Source organism: Hevea brasiliensis, chromosome 8 (genome assembly GCF_030052815.1).
Source record: "Hevea brasiliensis isolate MT/VB/25A 57/8 chromosome 8, ASM3005281v1, whole genome shotgun sequence".
Lineage (NCBI taxonomy): Eukaryota > Viridiplantae > Streptophyta > Magnoliopsida > Malpighiales > Euphorbiaceae > Hevea > Hevea brasiliensis.
The window spans coordinates 1,071,162-1,088,919 of NC_079500.1; the positions used below are offsets into that span (position 1 = coordinate 1,071,162).

The 17,758-nt window shown below is 35.5% G+C and overlaps 2 protein-coding genes across 3 annotated transcripts; both read right to left on the reverse strand.

The window, feature by feature from the left end:
• Positions 1–405: 405 nt before the first annotated feature.
• On the reverse strand, positions 406–13,711 carry LOC110647253 (clustered mitochondria protein). 2 transcript variants are annotated; one of them, XM_021800992.2, is made up of 29 exons: positions 13,483–13,711; positions 12,330–12,563; positions 11,043–11,104; positions 10,603–10,792; positions 10,394–10,522; positions 10,127–10,283; positions 9,818–10,011; positions 9,607–9,708; positions 9,005–9,140; positions 8,749–8,877; positions 8,127–8,520; positions 7,686–7,790; positions 7,330–7,448; positions 6,817–6,925; positions 6,594–6,734; positions 5,813–5,947; positions 5,548–5,718; positions 5,260–5,346; positions 4,770–4,904; positions 4,436–4,588; positions 4,089–4,157; positions 3,596–3,754; positions 3,169–3,225; positions 3,048–3,088; positions 2,736–2,855; positions 1,899–2,208; positions 1,696–1,803; positions 1,537–1,608; positions 406–1,294 (listed from the first exon to the last, which is right to left on the reverse strand). In XM_021800992.2, exons 2-29 carry the CDS (start codon positions 12,553–12,555, stop codon positions 830–832), a joined length of 4,275 nt encoding a protein of 1,424 aa, XP_021656684.2. In that variant the 5' UTR covers positions 12,556–12,563; positions 13,483–13,711; the 3' UTR covers positions 406–829. The 2 variants fall into 2 exon arrangements, with proteins under 2 accessions (XP_021656684.2, XP_021656685.2); XM_021800993.2 differs by having other exon boundaries at positions 12,330–12,575.
• Positions 13,712–14,602: 891 nt separating this feature from the next.
• Positions 14,603–16,444, reverse strand: LOC110647244 (cytochrome P450 93A3). The gene is made up of 2 exons (XM_021800984.2): positions 15,368–16,444; positions 14,603–15,223 (listed from the first exon to the last, which is right to left on the reverse strand). The coding sequence occupies exons 1-2, from the start codon at positions 16,382–16,384 to the stop codon at positions 14,603–14,605; spliced, it is 1,638 nt and encodes a 545-aa protein (XP_021656676.2). The 5' UTR covers positions 16,385–16,444.
• Positions 16,445–17,758: the final 1,314 nt, after the last annotated feature.

Sequence of the window (17,758 nt, forward strand, 5' to 3'; positions counted from 1 at the left end):
ATATAACTCTAAATTTAAAACTCATTAGAGCAATAAACAAATTGAGGAGTTACTCGCAAGCTATGTGAAATTCGACTCAATGAAAACTCAACTCAACTCAACTTATTTTCTAAACAAGCCGAACTTGAAGTTATTCATATTTAACTCGTTTTCAATCCGAGCTCTTCAAAACTCAGGAGGTTAGCCTGGCTAGTTTCAAGTTTCATTTACGTCCCTTCCCCACCGACAAATGAAATAGTAGATTAGCTCTCTCTCCTACTCTTTTCAAGTTGGAAAAGTACATAATAATTATACGAGCACATTTACTTGGACACGAACTACCGTTCATATGTGGGTTACAGATTTTTTCGACAAATTTATTGCAGCTACCAAAAGGAAGAATTAAATGAAGTTTGTCATATTCCATTTTACAGAGCTTCAAAAATAATTCATTGACGTTGAAAATCAGTGACCAATCCATTACAAACCGGAGGTGACAAAGTAAAGGCCACCACCATAACAGTTACCTAACTTCTAATAGTGAAACAAATAAAAGGTTGACAATACTAGATCAAAAAGGAGCAAAAATATGTCATTCTGTATTCTGTGCCTAACAAGACTAATATATAAATCTATTAGCAGTTCCAAGGTAGACATTAACGCTCGTTGCATTTAAGAGCCTGATTATTGGGGAAAAAAAATTTGAATACAAATGATGTTTTTTTTGGCTACCCTCGTTAATCTTCAACAGTAGTAGCTGCTGATCACTAAATTTCAGATTAGGAAACTGCCACTGTCGTGCAAAATTTCGAGCATTGCTGCCAACCCATCAAATCTCTGCTTCAAAATTTTAAGCCGCAGCTTTTGGTTTTGATTTCTGCTTCTTGGTGTCCAACGACGCTAAGCCCTTGCCCAATCCAACAGGAGCCGGATCTTCCGGTGCTGGTATTTCATCTTTTTTTGTATCTACAGCCCCATCAGAAGGTTGACCATTGGCTTCCTTCTTCACACTATTTGCTTCCTCGTTGTCAACTGCATCAGGGGTCATCCCTGAATTAATGATGTTTAGGAGCTGAGTAAGTGGTGGCAAAGCTTGGACAGGAACACCATGTGGGCGAATCAAGAGGCCTCTAGCTGCTGCTTTCTTCCTAACTTCTGCTGCAGCCCGAGCAGCCCTTTCATCGACTCCTCTGCCCCGCGGAAGTGTCTCCCCAATTATTGCTGCATTTAGGGATTTGTTGACAGAAGCACTAGAACTGCCAGATCCTCCAGCTGCAGCAGCAGCTTGGAATGCCTGTATCAAGTCAGGATGAGCCTGCCACACAAAAGAACACACTTGAAATCATTATCTGAATAGACCATACGCAACCACATAATGAGCTCCACCAGGACACAGGCCAAGGTGGTTGTGCTCTTTGCGGTCGATCAAACAAAAGGACTGTACATAGCCAACAGCTGAATCTGAATCAGCTCATGGCCTCAAGCACAGTTGATCATATCCATCCATCTTAAAATGTTGATAATTAATTAAACTACATAGCACATATGGGAGGAAACCTTCAAGATATCAATTGCTTTCTGAGCAGAAGTTGCATTCAGAGCCTGGCCTTTCTGCTTCTGTGCATTCATCTGTCAATAACACAGAATCCAGAAATTAAGAGAACCTGACAAGGAAAAAGAAATCTATAGCAAATTTTACAAATTCTATACATCAACCTGAAGTTCACGCATCTTAAATGTCTTCATCCAGTTTTGGGAGTCTCGTGTCCTTGAGTCCTCTTCACCAAGTTGCTTGACAAGTATATCATAGGTCTTCTTCTCATGCTGTGTAAAACAAAAAGGCAAAATCAGTAATGTCCAGTTATCTTTATCCAGCAGAAAATATGGCTTGGAAAGTAATTCCTGCAGAGATGACATGCCTGGTGTGAGAGCTTGAATGCGCCCATACAGTTAAATGCAATGGCAAGAGCATGATAACATACAGCAGTTTGGATATGCTCCTCTCCTAGAAGTCTCTCATTCTTTTTCAAGGCCTCTTGCAAATAACGAAGAGCCGTGTTCATCTTTCCAATGTCCTGGTACATCATTGCAACATTTATAAAAGTTGCAGCTACATCAGGATGATCTGGGCCAGATGACAAACTCAGTAAGAGCAGCGCACGGGACATGTGCCGCAGTGCAAGTTCTGTCTGGTTAAGTCCATGGTAGAAAAGAGCCATATTGCCATAGCTGTAGTTGCAAATAAAGTGAGCAAATAGTTCAATCGAAGAAAGAATTTAAGAAGGTTGCCAGATGCTTAATGCAGCAGCACTCAAATTGAACCTATCATTTTGAAAACACTATGAATAATCAATGTCAGGAAATTTTCAGTACATTAGCATAATAGCATCATATCTTTTAGCTGCATTTTATGCACATAGTATGACTCAATTTGTTGATCATTAAATGTGTGATGATCACCTGAACTCAGTCCCATGGTAGTTGGCACAGATCTCCGGTTAAGTTAACACTACGCAATATAAATTTATCATAACATTCATTTGAAATACAACTTCAAATGCAAAAAGTTGCTCAAAAAATATTTTTCTCAGAAATCCAAGCCCATGGGGATTTTTTTCTCTCTCCAGCTAAAGATGCCTGTGACACTAAATGGTGGCCATGATAAATGCAAAGACAAGAAAGAGGAGGAAAGATAAACATTTGGGGAGATCACAAATTCAATTTGTTATTGAGAATAAAAGGGCAAAGAATGGTGCCTGTGAGCAGTATCAGGATGGTCTAATCCCAGGCAACGTTCATTTATGATTAATTCCTTGTGCTGTTGTATTATTGCTCCACCCATGTCTCCAGCATGATACAAAACCATGGCAAGATACCTAAAAGTTTAAGGACCAGAGCAATGAATAAACTGAAACGTTTGCAACCAGAGAAATTAGCTACAATTGCTGAAGAATAGAAAGCTATGATGTATATATATATATATATATATAAACCTAAATAAGTATTAACATTATGTTTCTTCCAATAGATCAAGGAAATAGAATAAGAAACTGAAACCTTCACACTACCTACAACAGTTGGCAACCTCCCGATGCATTGGACCAGTCACCTGAAGACATTAAAGCCTTGATCAGCCCATGTTGACCGAAGAATTTCAAAAGTCCCAAATTAAAAAATGGAATGGCATACCTGTTGAAGAATGGAAAACGCCTCGGAGAATAATGTATAGGCTTCACTAAGCATACCCTAGATGCACCAAAAACAAAGGCACATAATTTAATAAAATGTGCTTCAAGACCATATATGAAAATGGCAACATATTTGTTTACATTCTACAAAATCATAAAATAAAAGTCAGGCTCTCATGCTCATAACTCATACCATCAAGCAACACTCCAACTCAAAATAGGGCCAGACAACAAAAAATTTCAATGAGATTCCTACCATCTTTACCCAAAAGAATGTGTCTTTGAACTCCAGTCTAACTAAAATCTAGTTCTAATCCAAATAAATACTATGGATGAATCTTTTACATTGCAATCCATTTTCACAAGGACAACTGGGCAGTGTCAATCATGTAAGACTTGTTAGTAAGACAACTAGGTACAATGCATACCTCAGCCAATTGAACTTTTCCTGTTTCCACAAGATCCTTAGCTTCTGAGCATACTGGAACAGAATGCTTCACTACAGGTTTCAGATCTAAGATATCTGATGTTTGGAAAGGTGCTACAGCATTAAGATCATATTTGCGAGCTGCAATTGTAACCCCCACCTGTCAAGGAAGCCATATCAAATCAAATCATTCATTAGATAGAAGTATACGATCAACTCAAGCAAATTCAAAGCCTTATTGCCATGATCAAAGTAGCAAGCTTTTTTCAAGAACAGAACAGTTGCAGAGAATGCACAATTGGATTACTCAAGAACAAAGCATATTCTTTTATGCCTCCTTTTCAATATATACTTTAAAGAAAAGCATTGGAACAAGCACTACAAGCACTGAATTAAAAAACTTCAACGTAAATGATGCATGCTGAAATTTCTAGTCAGACTTTCAGAGAATTTTCACATTCATATATCAGTTAATGAGACAAACTCAAAATTACCTTTTGGCAAACATTACGAATAACTGAAATTTTGTTCACCCGTGACCTTGCATCCTCTGGCAACTCAAACTAATCAAAGGAGGAAATTCAGTCTCAAAATATTATGCTATAAAACAAAAATAAAGAGACTGTAATCCCAAAGATTGAAGTGCAGCAATACATGATTGCCTAAAATGAAGGGAAATAGAATACTGTGCCTTCATCAAAAATGATATGATCTCGATTTTTCTCTAACTTCATATATATATATATATATATATATAAAAGAAAAAAATCAACCTTTGAATTTTGGGCATGTCTACTTGCCCAAGTAGAGCATCCATACTCATGTTAATGTTAAATGATACCTGATATTTGAGTTTTGCAAATTCCTTAATTTCAGACCACAAAGTCTCTGAGCTGACACTCATATACGAGGATTGATTCTTTCTTGCCGATGCTCCTTTCCACCTTGTTTGGCCCCTAGATGATTTTCCAGATGATTGATGGCCAACTTGGTCCTGCAAATGTTTAAAACATAACCAAATTCAATCACTGAACTTTTCCAATGAGATTCAAGGTACTGGGTTTTAACTAGCTAGTTCTATCAGAATGCAATTACATTGGACATCAAGAATTAACTGATAAGAGCTTAGAAATAAAGATCAAACTAAATAAATATTGAAACAATCTTGAGCATACTTTCTTTTGTGATCTTGGCTGTGAACTATTAGCAGCAACTTTTATTCCAACAGCTTGACAATTTCCAAAGAAACAGTTGAAAAAATGTGAGATTGCTGAACCAAGATCTTGATCTTCTGTATCTCTCAATACATCCTGCATCATCAGAAAAGTAAAAGTAGGCATATCGCTTGTAACCAAAAGCACAAGATTTAAGGCCAAAATTTTGAATTATCAGTGTAGAGAAACTTCCTTTTTGCCACAATAAAATTATTTTTCTGACAGAAAGTAAAAAGGTTTGTAAATCCAAGAGAAGTCTGGAAGGTTGAAGAAACACCAACGCTCCCCTCCCCCCCTCCTCCTCCCACACCCCCCCACCCCACCCCACCCCCCGGCGCTGGAAGAAAAAAAAAAACCAACCCTCAAAAAAAAAAAAAAGAGGAGGAACGAGAGCACACGCTAAAATGTACATGATAGAAATAATATAAATGAGTAAGATAAAGACAATCACCTTGAGGATGTGCTTAGCAGATCTGACTACAATCTCATTAGAACAAAGATCCCACAAATGAGGTAAATGTTTCGTTCCTTCAGCAACCTATGATATATTTGATTTACTTGTGTAAGCAAAACAGAAAGACTAAACATGGATAAATAAGGAATGCAGGTGACTCACACTTAACATTAAATTAATATTTACACTACCATACAAATTCTGACTTCACCAAACCCTTCTCATGAATAAGAAAGTGAGCAATAGTATTAACAAAGGAGCATTAACTCAAAACATACAGCTTACCCTTCCAATATAGCGAACATTAATTCCATGTGCATGCAGTGCTTCAGTAAGAGTCTGCCCATCCATGGGTGACACTTCAAGTGTGCAAAGATCTTGGATGAATTTTGGAAGCACAGTATCTGCAAGATAAGAACTAGCTTTCCCCACATTTTCTTCATCCTTCGCTATCTCCTGATGAATGCCATATGAAATTTTTTAAAAAAATGACAATCTTTTAATTCAATGACATTCAACTGAAAAAAAATTATCATTTCAAAAAGTTCACCTCTGGACTCCCAGCAAGCTTAAACTCGGTAAAAACATTAGGGTTAAAAAGTATTTCATCATTTGATTCACAACTTCCAGAAGGAACAGAAGCACATTCTTCAACCATCTCAACCTTCCCTTTTTGCGTTATCTCCTGTGGACCAACACAGCCACACAATTCAATTAACTGCTTGTATAAATGGAAGAAAATAAGATGTTCATGTTAAATTTTGAGCAGATAAATGTGCTAGTGCTTCATCACATAATTTATTTTGATATTACTTGCTCCAAGAACGCACTACAAGATTGAACAAATGGGGAATCAGGACACAACACTGATGCTTGTAAACATAAGTTAAATAAGGAAAAATGCATAAGGTAGCTGTTGAAAACACTGAATAACAGAAGCTAGAGCAGAACAGAATGGAGCACAAGAAAGTAAATTCCTGATTTTAGTACAAGGAGACAGTACTTCAACTAAATAATAATTTAAACATATGTTATCAACTTTGTAAATGAAACTATGGTTGCTTCAACTACCCTGGCTAGCTAATAGAATTTTTTACAGTTAGGAACATGCTAATGCTGTGCCACAGTATTGACAGCCTCACGCAAACCAAACAATTCCAAAACTGGGTAATTTAAAAGAGGAGTGAAGTTTTGTGAGATAATACAATAACAAATTAGACACAAAAAGTAACTGCCTCAGTGTGTGAACGCATTTTAATCACACATTAGATTTATAGAATGCAACTCATCAATAGACAACACAAAAGAATACAAGGTAAAGGAATACTTACCTGACTATCAGCAGAAGGTGCAGGCAAGTTTGCCACAGGTTTCACCTGTTCATCAACACCAGCAACTTCAGAAGAATCTGCAGTTGCATGAGCCTCATCCTCAGATTTAGGCTTACTCTTTGATCTCTTTACAGATTCAGCCTTCTCCAATAAGATAAAATAACATGAGAAAGAGAGGAAAAGAAATAAACCAAAAAATTGTACTTTAGATATAGTAACAAACCTGGCAAAAGGCAGCAATCAGTTCAGGTCTCAAAATACAAAATCGGGATCCTGGTCCATTGTAGTTTGCATCACGGGGAGTTACTCTCATCAAGTCCAGAAGATAGTGCCTAGGCATTAAAATAATGAAAAGCCCATAAGGAAATAGTGAAGCACAATGGAATAGAATTTTAGGGTGCAAGTTATCCAATAACGTATAGTCATATGCCTAAGCCCAAACTAAAAATAGCTGTGGAATTGAGAAGCTTAAAGTCGAAAACTTGAAATTTGATGTTATAAAATAATTAGAAGAACAGGAACTAAAAATTAATTTCAGTACTTCATTTCTCTTTTTTTTTTTGTTGAAAAATTGAACACCACCATGGAAGAATATTTAGCACTCAAGTTAGGCAGTTTTCTAAAAGATGCATTGCTAAGATCAAAATTATAACTCAGAAAAAATAAAAGCACAACCAGAATCACAAAAGAACGGAAAAAAAATGACAAAATACAAGACACTTCAGAGAATAATCACCTGTCATCACTACCAACAATGCCTTTACATTCTACTGGTGCAGCTAATTTGAAAACATTTCCAGATCCATCTACAACTTCATGCTCCTTTAGATGGAGGCGTTTGGCAGCTTCCAGTACCTAGGACACACAAAGTTCAGAGTTCATGAAGGAAAAAAATTTATTGATAATATGGTATCAAGAACAAAGGAAAAAATCACAATATTGCGAAAGATACAGAATGATACTAAAAAAACAAAAAAATACCTCCTAAACTAAAATAATATGGAAATAGAATCTAGCAAGTTACTCTCAATTGAATGAAACTGAATGATGCAATTTCAAATTCATAACATGACAAATAATTTCATATCTCACCTTGGAATGAAATTCTTCATTCCAGCATATTTTCTTGCCATTGTCAACAGATCCATATAGAAGGGAGTCTGACTTATCCCCTTGAAGAATTCCAGGCAAAACACTCTACAGTAGATTACATAAATAATTAAATGAGAACATGAACAATAAGTTAATAACAAGAAAACAGCATTAAGGAAGAAAAGACAAAAATAACAAAAAAGATTAGTAGCTAGCGTGTTAGATCAAAAAGGTTTGAAGAGTCACAGTGGCAAATAATGATATTATAATCAACATTGACAAACAAAAGTAGACACCGTGAGAAAAATAAACAATTTGCTAAGAATTTATTTCTTCATGATGAAAGTTTAACATAAATATATGCAAAAATATTGTGCATGTATGAATATTAGAATGCACATAAACAAGATAAGTAGGAAAATTTGCAACTTTAATGCACACCTGTGCTACCACTCTATGACCCCTGTAATCAATTATGGCCATGGCAAGGTTATACAGTCCAGGGACATCTGCTTCCTGGTAGGCCTTGGTCCCTTTCAGATCATTGTTTGCAGAGGCATATGTAGCCTGCTCACTCTCTGCCAACTGGGTGTCAGAAGACAATAAAGGAGTTGATTCCACAACTCCATTACCTTCTACTGTAGTTGATCCATCACATCCCCCATTGGAAATACCACTGTCCTCGTGTGTCAAATCATTTGATACCTTTTCGGATGAATTTTGTGAAGAAGTAATGCTCTCTGTCTTTGAATTAATATCTTTAGTATGCTTCTTAGACAGCTGCTCAAGGTCCGCATCCACAGCAAAACTGAAGAATATATTGTTGTGAACATACCTAGAATAAAAAGGTAACATAAGTCACAACATGCAGTTATGAAGAAGAGAAACTTTACCAAATAAATGATAAAAGATTCTATAAAAATACCGATAGTGCAGCTAATAACCATTCACAAGAAAAAAGGCAGGATATATGTTACAATGCTTAACCAAAGAGTATGAAGGCATTATGTGAGCTTCTCAGAAGACATGAATAATAATTTGGTTTTTTCAAGGTCTCACTAACATATGAAAGCACTCTGGATCAGTTGGATTTATGGGGGGGATACATCGGCTGATAACTCCAATAGCGCCATTAATTGCCGCATCAACAAAATCAGAAGTGACTTTATAGAGAGCCCTATCACGCAAGATCCTGCAAAAAATTTACCCTGATAAGTGACCACAATAAATGAGTCCAAATAGCATACAATTTGCATTCAATGGACCACACAATATATATAACTTCAAAGATTTACTTGAACTGAGATTAAAAATAGTACCTTTCCTGAGGTGTTGTATGGGGAAACTCTCGACAAGATTGCAACTCCTCATTCCAATCTCTTTGCATGCCAATCAGCTCACTACCATATGAAAGAGTCAGTGCATCCTCTGCTCTGGCTGCATCACGTCTGTGATCTGACAAAAGAAGCTCCATATAGTCATTCAGGAAAAACACCTAGCAGAACTGATTCACTTGTGAGAAAAGAAACCAGAGACACCACCTAAAAGTTTGACAGTATTCATAATTCAATGGAATAACAATATTAAACAAGAAGGGTATCTGTTTAATTTCAAAGCCAGACATGGAAGCCAAGAACTGGGTTAAACCATTGAAGACAGAAGTGAAAATGCTATTAAAAGTAAGTCCTACAGATGAGAAAACTCATGCTAAACCAATGCACTTATTGATAACAGTGACCAAGTATCAACCAATCATCTAAAGTAGTTCACACACCAAAAAAAATGACCAAGAATACTTGGAAGTTAATTTGCTCTAGACATTATCAGGGAAAACAATTGCCTTTAAGTTGAAGCAGCATGTTTTCACCAACTAGGAGCAACTCATTTTAATTACAAGGTGAAGTTGGAAAGTAGAGCTCACCAGGAATTGGATATGATCCTAGCCATGAATTTGGTGGCAGAAGAGATTGAACATTTTCAAAAGGATGTGCAGAGGCCTTCCGCTCCAAAATTTCACGAAATGCTTCAAAACAAGAACATGTGATATAAGGAAAGTAACCATTCCAGACAAATACCAAAAATATCAATTTCAAGGTCCACAAACAACAAAATTCTGAATCATTTTCCTTTACCTTTTTTGAACTTGGAGCTGATTTTTTGCAGGAGTCCAATAAGGGTTGTGGCTTCAGAAGTAGCTTTACTAGGCCTTGGGTCAAGGACATTGCCTGTGCTTGAATTGACATAAAACGATTTTGTGGTTCCAGTAATACAATACTTATTACCTTCCAATGTCACTACATCCAAATATATTAAATCTCCAACAAGCCTTTAAAAAAAAAAAAAAAAAACCAAACAAACAATATATTATCTTGCAATATTTTATACATCAAATAGTCAAAATAAGTAAATAAAAATGAGATAAAAGAGTTAAAGATACATACCTTCTATAGCTTGGGGGAGGATTGAATGACGAAAACACAATACTCTCCACACATTTGATCTCTTTTGATGAAGATGATAGCAATTTACCAAGTGAGCCAGCAACATCCTCCATAAATCCCAGCCCATCAAGCTCAGGGACTTCAGCTTTCACAGTATCTAGATTAGAGTCAAACGCACACTAGTCATATGAACATCATCCAAAACTAAAGAAGGTGTTGAAATGAGGAGGAAAAAGACAGGACTGCAGGATGAATATTGCAATCCACCTGAACTTGAAGCCTTGTTTTCATACTCTAATGCAAGTGACGTGGAAAGTGAAGCATGAAGTGTGGAAAGTGAAAGCAATTCTCTTGTGCGGTGGACATGAGCCCTGATTGATCTATCATCATAAGGAGCTGCCAAAAAGGTTTTCATGTTAGACTCCATAAATAGCTCTTTAGTCTTTGCAGCCAAAGAGTGAGAGGTGTTAATTTACCAGCAACCATCTCCAAGGAGCAACCACCAGTAGTAATGTCCGCTACTTCAGAGATCTCATTATAATCTTCAAGCTGATGAGTTGTACCATCTTTTGTGCGCAGCAGCAAGTCATAGCATGTGAAGAAACATGTCTCAGGAGCATCAAGAAGGAATTGTCTTATGTCCATGACAGAATCTCCAGGGTTCAACTGCCATTATATATTATTCATGTATTCACTTTCTTGTAACCACGAGAACGTGTTAAAAACTAGCAGGTGCAACACATAAGCAAATTATTTGCCAAAACCAGAAAGATCCGAGTACTTGGACATTGAGAAAGAGAAAAAGTCATGACATCAATGATCAATCAAATTGAAACTAAGTAGCATGCATTATAATTGATGCTGCAATTATCAAACATGAGAAATAGTCTGAAGAGTCAAGATCAAATTAACTCACCTGCAGCTCAAGCTTCTCGCCACTCTGTGCTGTGACAGAGACAGGATACAGATGAAGCTCACCTGCAGTCATAGGGGAATGAAAGGCTATAAAATATAGAAGACAGATGAGTGCTCTCAACCCCTAAAATTTGGGACAAACTCATAAAAATTCTCTCCTCTTTATAGAAGAAATTGGTTGAAAATCGGTGTTTGTGCATGCATACAAAAGTGCACACAAACTTGTGAGAAGGTATACAGAGTATGTGTGTTACGTATCTGAATTTATTTGCACCCGTTATAGCAGCATATTCCTGCACATGTCTTTTTTTTTTATTTTGTTTCTGGTTCTCAGCCGTGAGAAAACAAAGAATATCAAATAGAACTATTAGCTTTGGTTTCAACAAAAAAAGAGAAAGGTCCTAGTGAATTAGGTGCCAAAGAATATCAAAGATAGTGAGAACATTAATATTTAAAATCAGGAAGTTGTTCCTTCACACCGTTCAGTAGACAGCCTCTTTAAAAAATTTACAGAAGTAATGATTTGAAAGAAAAAAGACATGTTTACTTAGTTCAAATCATAGTTATTAAAGAAGCGCCTCAAGCTCAAAGCTCACTAAGCTCCAGCACTAGCGCCTCTATAGGAGAAAAGCGGGCGACATTCACTAGGCCCTCGCCTTATGTGCCTAGACATGCGCCTTGTTTCAAGCGAAAGGCTCTAGAAGGTGTGCCTTCTTTATTTCTACCCTCGGCGAGCAAAATCCAATATTGAAGCATTAGAAAATTTTCAAAATTAGTATCCCCAGTGATAGCTAGTCGCCAAAATGCCATCAAACCACCATACCCAGATCACAAACCTCCCGTATTTTCGTTTTTAACACTCCACAATAAATATTGCATCTATACCTATTTCAAGATTTATGCCAAAACAAAAAGGAAAAACATCATCAACTAACTTGGAAACTAAATAATACTCTTTTAGTTCTTAAAGATGAGGAAGATGATGAAGATATTGATTTTGAAGATGAGTATCGAGAGAATGAAGGTACAGAAGAAGATGAAAAGGATTATAATGCGACTCTTGATGAAAATTGAAGAGTAGTTTATAATTACTTGACTTTAGTTTTGAACATTAAAAGACTATTCAAGTTTTAATATATTAGTATTTGAATGCTTATTAGTTATTATTATTTCTAATTTTATGTTATTTGAAGTCTGATGGATTCTATCTAGAGCATTAGAACGCCTTAAGCCTTTAATAACTATAGTTCAAATACGTGCACAATAAAAATAATGAAACTGACTTTACCTTGCTTTGGTCCATCCGGTGAATTTGTGGTTTCAGACTCCTTTCCATCTTGTACAGCGTTACTTGGTTCACTCAAAGCCGGTGCTCCGTTAGCATCAGCTTTGCCAGACTCTGAAGCAGTTAGGTTATCTTTCAAAGGAGCACTGGCAGACACCACCGACTCAGAGGAATTTGCTGTGTTATTTGAACCCCTCCGGTTCCTCCCTTTATTAGATTTCCCCGCCATTAGACTCCCTATTTCCAAAACTTTTTAAGGATTACTAGTAAATCCAAGAGGAAATAAATATTAAGTTCATGGAAAACAGAAAAATGGCAGCAAGAATTTTTCAATATTTAACTGAGAAAGTTTCAACCTTAGGCCCATCCCTTTTATCTCTGAAGCCAAAGGGCACTTCGACTCATAAAGGACTTTAATAAATTAACCACAAAGTTATCAAAGAAAGAACTAAACCCACTAGCAATAACGATGCGTCACATACATTTGCATTCTATAGAATAAAGTTGACATTCATCAGCGCCAGACAGAACTGAATGGTACCCAATCAAGTAAGAATAAAAGCCTATACTTTCTCAGTCGTGTGAACAAACAAACATAAAAAAAAAAATCTCAAAAGAAGATTGCAAACTACAGATTAACGCTTACATATATACAACGTGCCCATATAGATGAATGCATACATACATAATACGCACACATACGCATCAGATTTCACATACTCAGAATCCAACAATTCACAATCCAGTAACACATGCATCAACTAATAAAAGGATTCTGAGTTACATTTGATTAAACAGGGAAAATTAGCATTAAACTCCACGAACAAAATTCAGAACTTCATATCGTATACAGCGATTATAAAACCACATGCCACCAATATAAAACAGCACGGAGGACATAAAAAAGTAGCGGAAAAAAAAGTCTCAAGCAGCCAAGCAAGTCAGCCGAGATGCCCCAGAAAATAAGAATCTCAGAACTTTTAATTAAGCAAAGCTGAAAACAGCTAGAATTTCAATATCTCGAGCTAAGTTAAATTGGTTGCAGCATTCAAATCAAGAAAAACACACAGCAAATTAAAGATTTAAATTTCAGCTCATTTTCTAGGAAACCAAACAGATACCCGTCAAACAAACAAGCACCACAACGATATATTACCAAAACAAGCTTCAATCCAATCGCAGCTTTAGATGAATATTAAAACTAGAAGCAAACAGGCATAAACGCATATATGGGCAAACGTATATATGGGTATGGGTATCTATATGAAGAACATAGAGGGGGTTTAGAGAGAGAACGAGAGGGAGACTGAGGTTTTAGGAGGGGGAACAGAAGTGGCTGAGGGGCGGCGAAATTTTCCCTTCATTTGATTGCTTCCAATTTATTGGAGAGAGAGAGAACGAGTGAGCGTCTGTATATGCAATGATATGGCGTGGAAACCCAATTTTCTTGGGCTTGGGCCTTGCTTTATTTATTTATTTATTTATTTATTTGTTTTTATTGATATTAATTAAAACACATTATTTATGTTTTATTTTTCCTATTTTTATAACAATTTTGGGGGATAAACTATTTCTCTTATGTAAGAAACTATTTCTCTTCCCTTAGAAGGGTTCTATTAAATTTACTATAAATAAATAGAACTATGTATTTTCTATTGAAGTCTCCACAGATTTGTAAAATAGGAAAGTTAATTTTAATATGTTCCATCATTATTTAGGCTTGTCTATTTTATAAAAAATAATTTATATATGAAAAATATTTTTCATATAAAATATTTTTTTAAAAATATTTTTTATTCTTAAGCTGTAATGCAAAATTAATTATATGTATTTATTTTATATATGTATAAATATTTATAAATTTTAGTAAAATTATTAAAGGCTATAAAATAAAAAATGACTTCTTTTTTTTAAATAAATACTAAAAAAATTATTTTCTTTAAAAATAATTTAATTTTCCCTTTAATCTACAGTATCTTATACATTAGATAATGCGAAAGGTATTATTTATGAAATAAATAGAGCATTAATATGTAAATATATTAGTCTTTTTATTTTACATATTAGTTTTGTCATATTTATTATGTTTTTAGTCACATAAACAGAGTTTAAATAAAATTTTCCCAAGGAAAATAGGTCCAAATTGATGTGCAAATCATTGATAATCATTGATGAAATCATCAACCACATTATCTACTAAATTTGATATGGCAAATGGTAGTGAAGAAGAAAAGAAAAAGAAGAAAAAATATGGCAAAATGAGCATGTTAATTCGATCAACCCATGATCTCCTTGCACTGTGAACGTGCTACAGGGACACACATCAGAGGTTTTTCCATCAAGAGAGAGATCCCAGCAGCTTCGCTCATGTCTACGGACTCTCCATTGACGACCTTCCAATCAAAGCATTGGATCATACTTCCTAGTGTAGTATGGATAACTTGTAATGCTAAAGAAGTTCCAGGGCAGCTTCTTCTTCCACTCCCAAATGGCAAAAGATGGTAATGTTGGCCTCTAACATCAATTACACTACTACCCATGAATCTCTCTGGCTGAAACTCCATTGGGTTTTCCCAGTAATTGGGATCTCTTCCAATTGCCCACACATTGACAAGGAGTCTTGTGTTAGGAGGAATGTGGTAGCCTCCAATGTTGCAGTCTTGAGTTGATTCTCTGGTGAATAATGGACCTGATGGGTGCAGCCTCAGGGTCTCCTTCACAATGGCTTGAAGGTAAGGTAGGCTTGGAATATCTGATTCCTTGAGATGCCTTTTCTTTCCAACAAAGGAATCGATTTCTTCTCTTGCTTTCTTGAATATATTTTGATGGTTTATCAGCTCTGCCATTGCCCATTGGATTACACCTGCAGATGTTCCTGTGCCCGTAGTAAACATCTCCTGTGAAAATTTTCAAATTTTACTTTTAATTGTTGAGGGGGATCACCTATATATGATTTGTCAAACGACAAAATGAACAAGAAAGGTAAAGAAATAGACCATAAATCTTATCTCTACTGTTGAATGAACGAGAAATTGTCTTACCAGGATAAAGGCTTTGACACTCTCCCTGGAAAGTCTCATCTCTGAGCTTTCATCTTCCATGATATCCAGCAATATATTAACAAGATCCTTGCTGAAATCATCACCCAATTCACCATTTTCACTTGTCTTGCCATTCTTCTTCTTCATCCTTGCCTCTTCATGCTCTTTCAGGATACTTTCCATCATTGAATCCAATCTCACTTGCACTTTCTTAATCCTCTTCCCAAATCCTTGTACATCTATATTCTTGCAAAACCAAATATAATCTTGAAAGTTGAACTTCCCTGTAATCACACCAACCTCTTCAATCAATTTCCTCACATCCCCAGCCTCATCATCTGTAGTTGAACACCTCTTGCTCATGGTCATTCTCGAGATTATATTGTTTGCGAGGGTCATTAACTCTTCACCAAGATTAACTTCCTTCCCTTCTTGACCCTTCTGCAACATTAATTTCAAGAAAACTTCGATTTCTTCTTGCCTGACATCAAGAAACCGATCTAGGGTTTGTCCACCAAGAAGCTGACTCATGCATATTTGCTTCATGAACTTCCAGTAAGGACCATAAGGAGCAAAACTGAAGTCAGATGCACCATAAGTCAAGCATCGAACCGCCACAGTTGACGGGCGATTGCAGAAGGACATTTCATGATTTTTCAGGAACTCTTTCGCCATTTCAGGAGAAGAGACAACGACACAAGGAACGGAACCAAAGGAAAGGTAAAATAAGGGACCATAGCGTTCTGAGAGATTGTGTAGTGCCTGATGAGGGATCGGACGGAGAAGGTGAAGGTGTCCTATGATTGGAAATGCTGTAGGACCCGGTGGGAGAGGTGGTTTTGCTCGTGTTTTCAAGAAGATGGCTCGAACCAGGAGGGTTGAAATTAACCAAACAAGAAAGAGAATGGTGTAGTCTTGGATGTCCACCATTTTTGAAAAGTATAGACGAAAGAATATTGTAGCAGAGAAAGTGTTCTTATACTTGTAATAAAAATGCAAGGGATTATTTATTTGCATTTCTCCATTGTTAACAGCACCACACAAGAAAGATTGTGCAACTCCTCGTTGGTTTCAACGATTCATTTCTTCGGTTTTTCTCCTTGTTTTGGCTTTTACCTTTACTTGAAGATTAATTTATGTGTTTGTGTCTAGAAATAAAGATGATCATTTCGAGGACATAACCAATCCTTTTGATGTGATCATAATAAGCCTTGAAAGATTGGATAATAATCCATTTAGCTTAAATCTAAGGGCATGTTTAATATTACATAACTATAATTATAATGTAATGGCAATTAGATTACAAATTTAATTATATTGTTTAATATCATAAAAAACTAGACGTAATTAAATAATAATTAGACGTAATTAATTAATAATGATTATTACATATAAAAGCTAATGTAATTGATTTAATTTTTTTTATTTATTATCAATACTCTTACTATCATTATTCAACTATTATTGTTGCTATTACCATTATTCATATTCTATCACCATCATCACCATTGCTATCATTATCACTTGACTACTATTATTACCACTTAATTGCCTTCACCTCTCATCATTTGGTTATTATCATCACCGCTGCTTCATCTTGCCACCATGACCACTATCTAATTATCATTGACCCACCACTATGACCACTTAGCCACCACTACTAATCAACTACCTATAATCATTACTGTTATTATTGACATTATAAATAAATTAAATATAAAAATAAAATTTATTGTTACATTATACTACTTATATTACATTATATTATATTACAATTTTAATTACATTACATAATTAATTATATTACAATATATTATACTCTATCAAACATAACTTTAGTACTGTTGGGCACAATGAATATCTTCAACTCAGTTATTTCATTTATATAGTTTGATTAGTTAAAAGTTTGATTGGTATTCTTTTTTTTCAAAAAATGAGAATTCTTCGAGCATGACGGTTGTAATCTCTTAAGTCCAAAACTCAAATTCAGTAGATGATATTATTCATTTAACCCAACTCTATAGAAAGGGATATACCACTGAATCCGAGGTGACACTCGTAAAATGAATCATTGAATAACTCGACATCGACTCCTGTTACACTCCAAAATAGAGATAGTAATTAATCATCATGTCAGTGTAGGGAGTCAAATTGGAGTGGAATAAGATCATCTCACTGAGTTAATCACTAAATTACCATGCTCGGTGGTATAGTTTATTTAAATTATCATTGAACAAAACTCAACACTTTGTACCTAAAATGATTCTTTTAAAAATTTTCTCCATCTACTAGTTAGAGAGAAGATAATTTTAAAGACGGAGATGAAATGGAACTTTAGTAAATGTAATTGATATTTAAATAATAAATAAGGTGATTTTAACAATTTAAGAC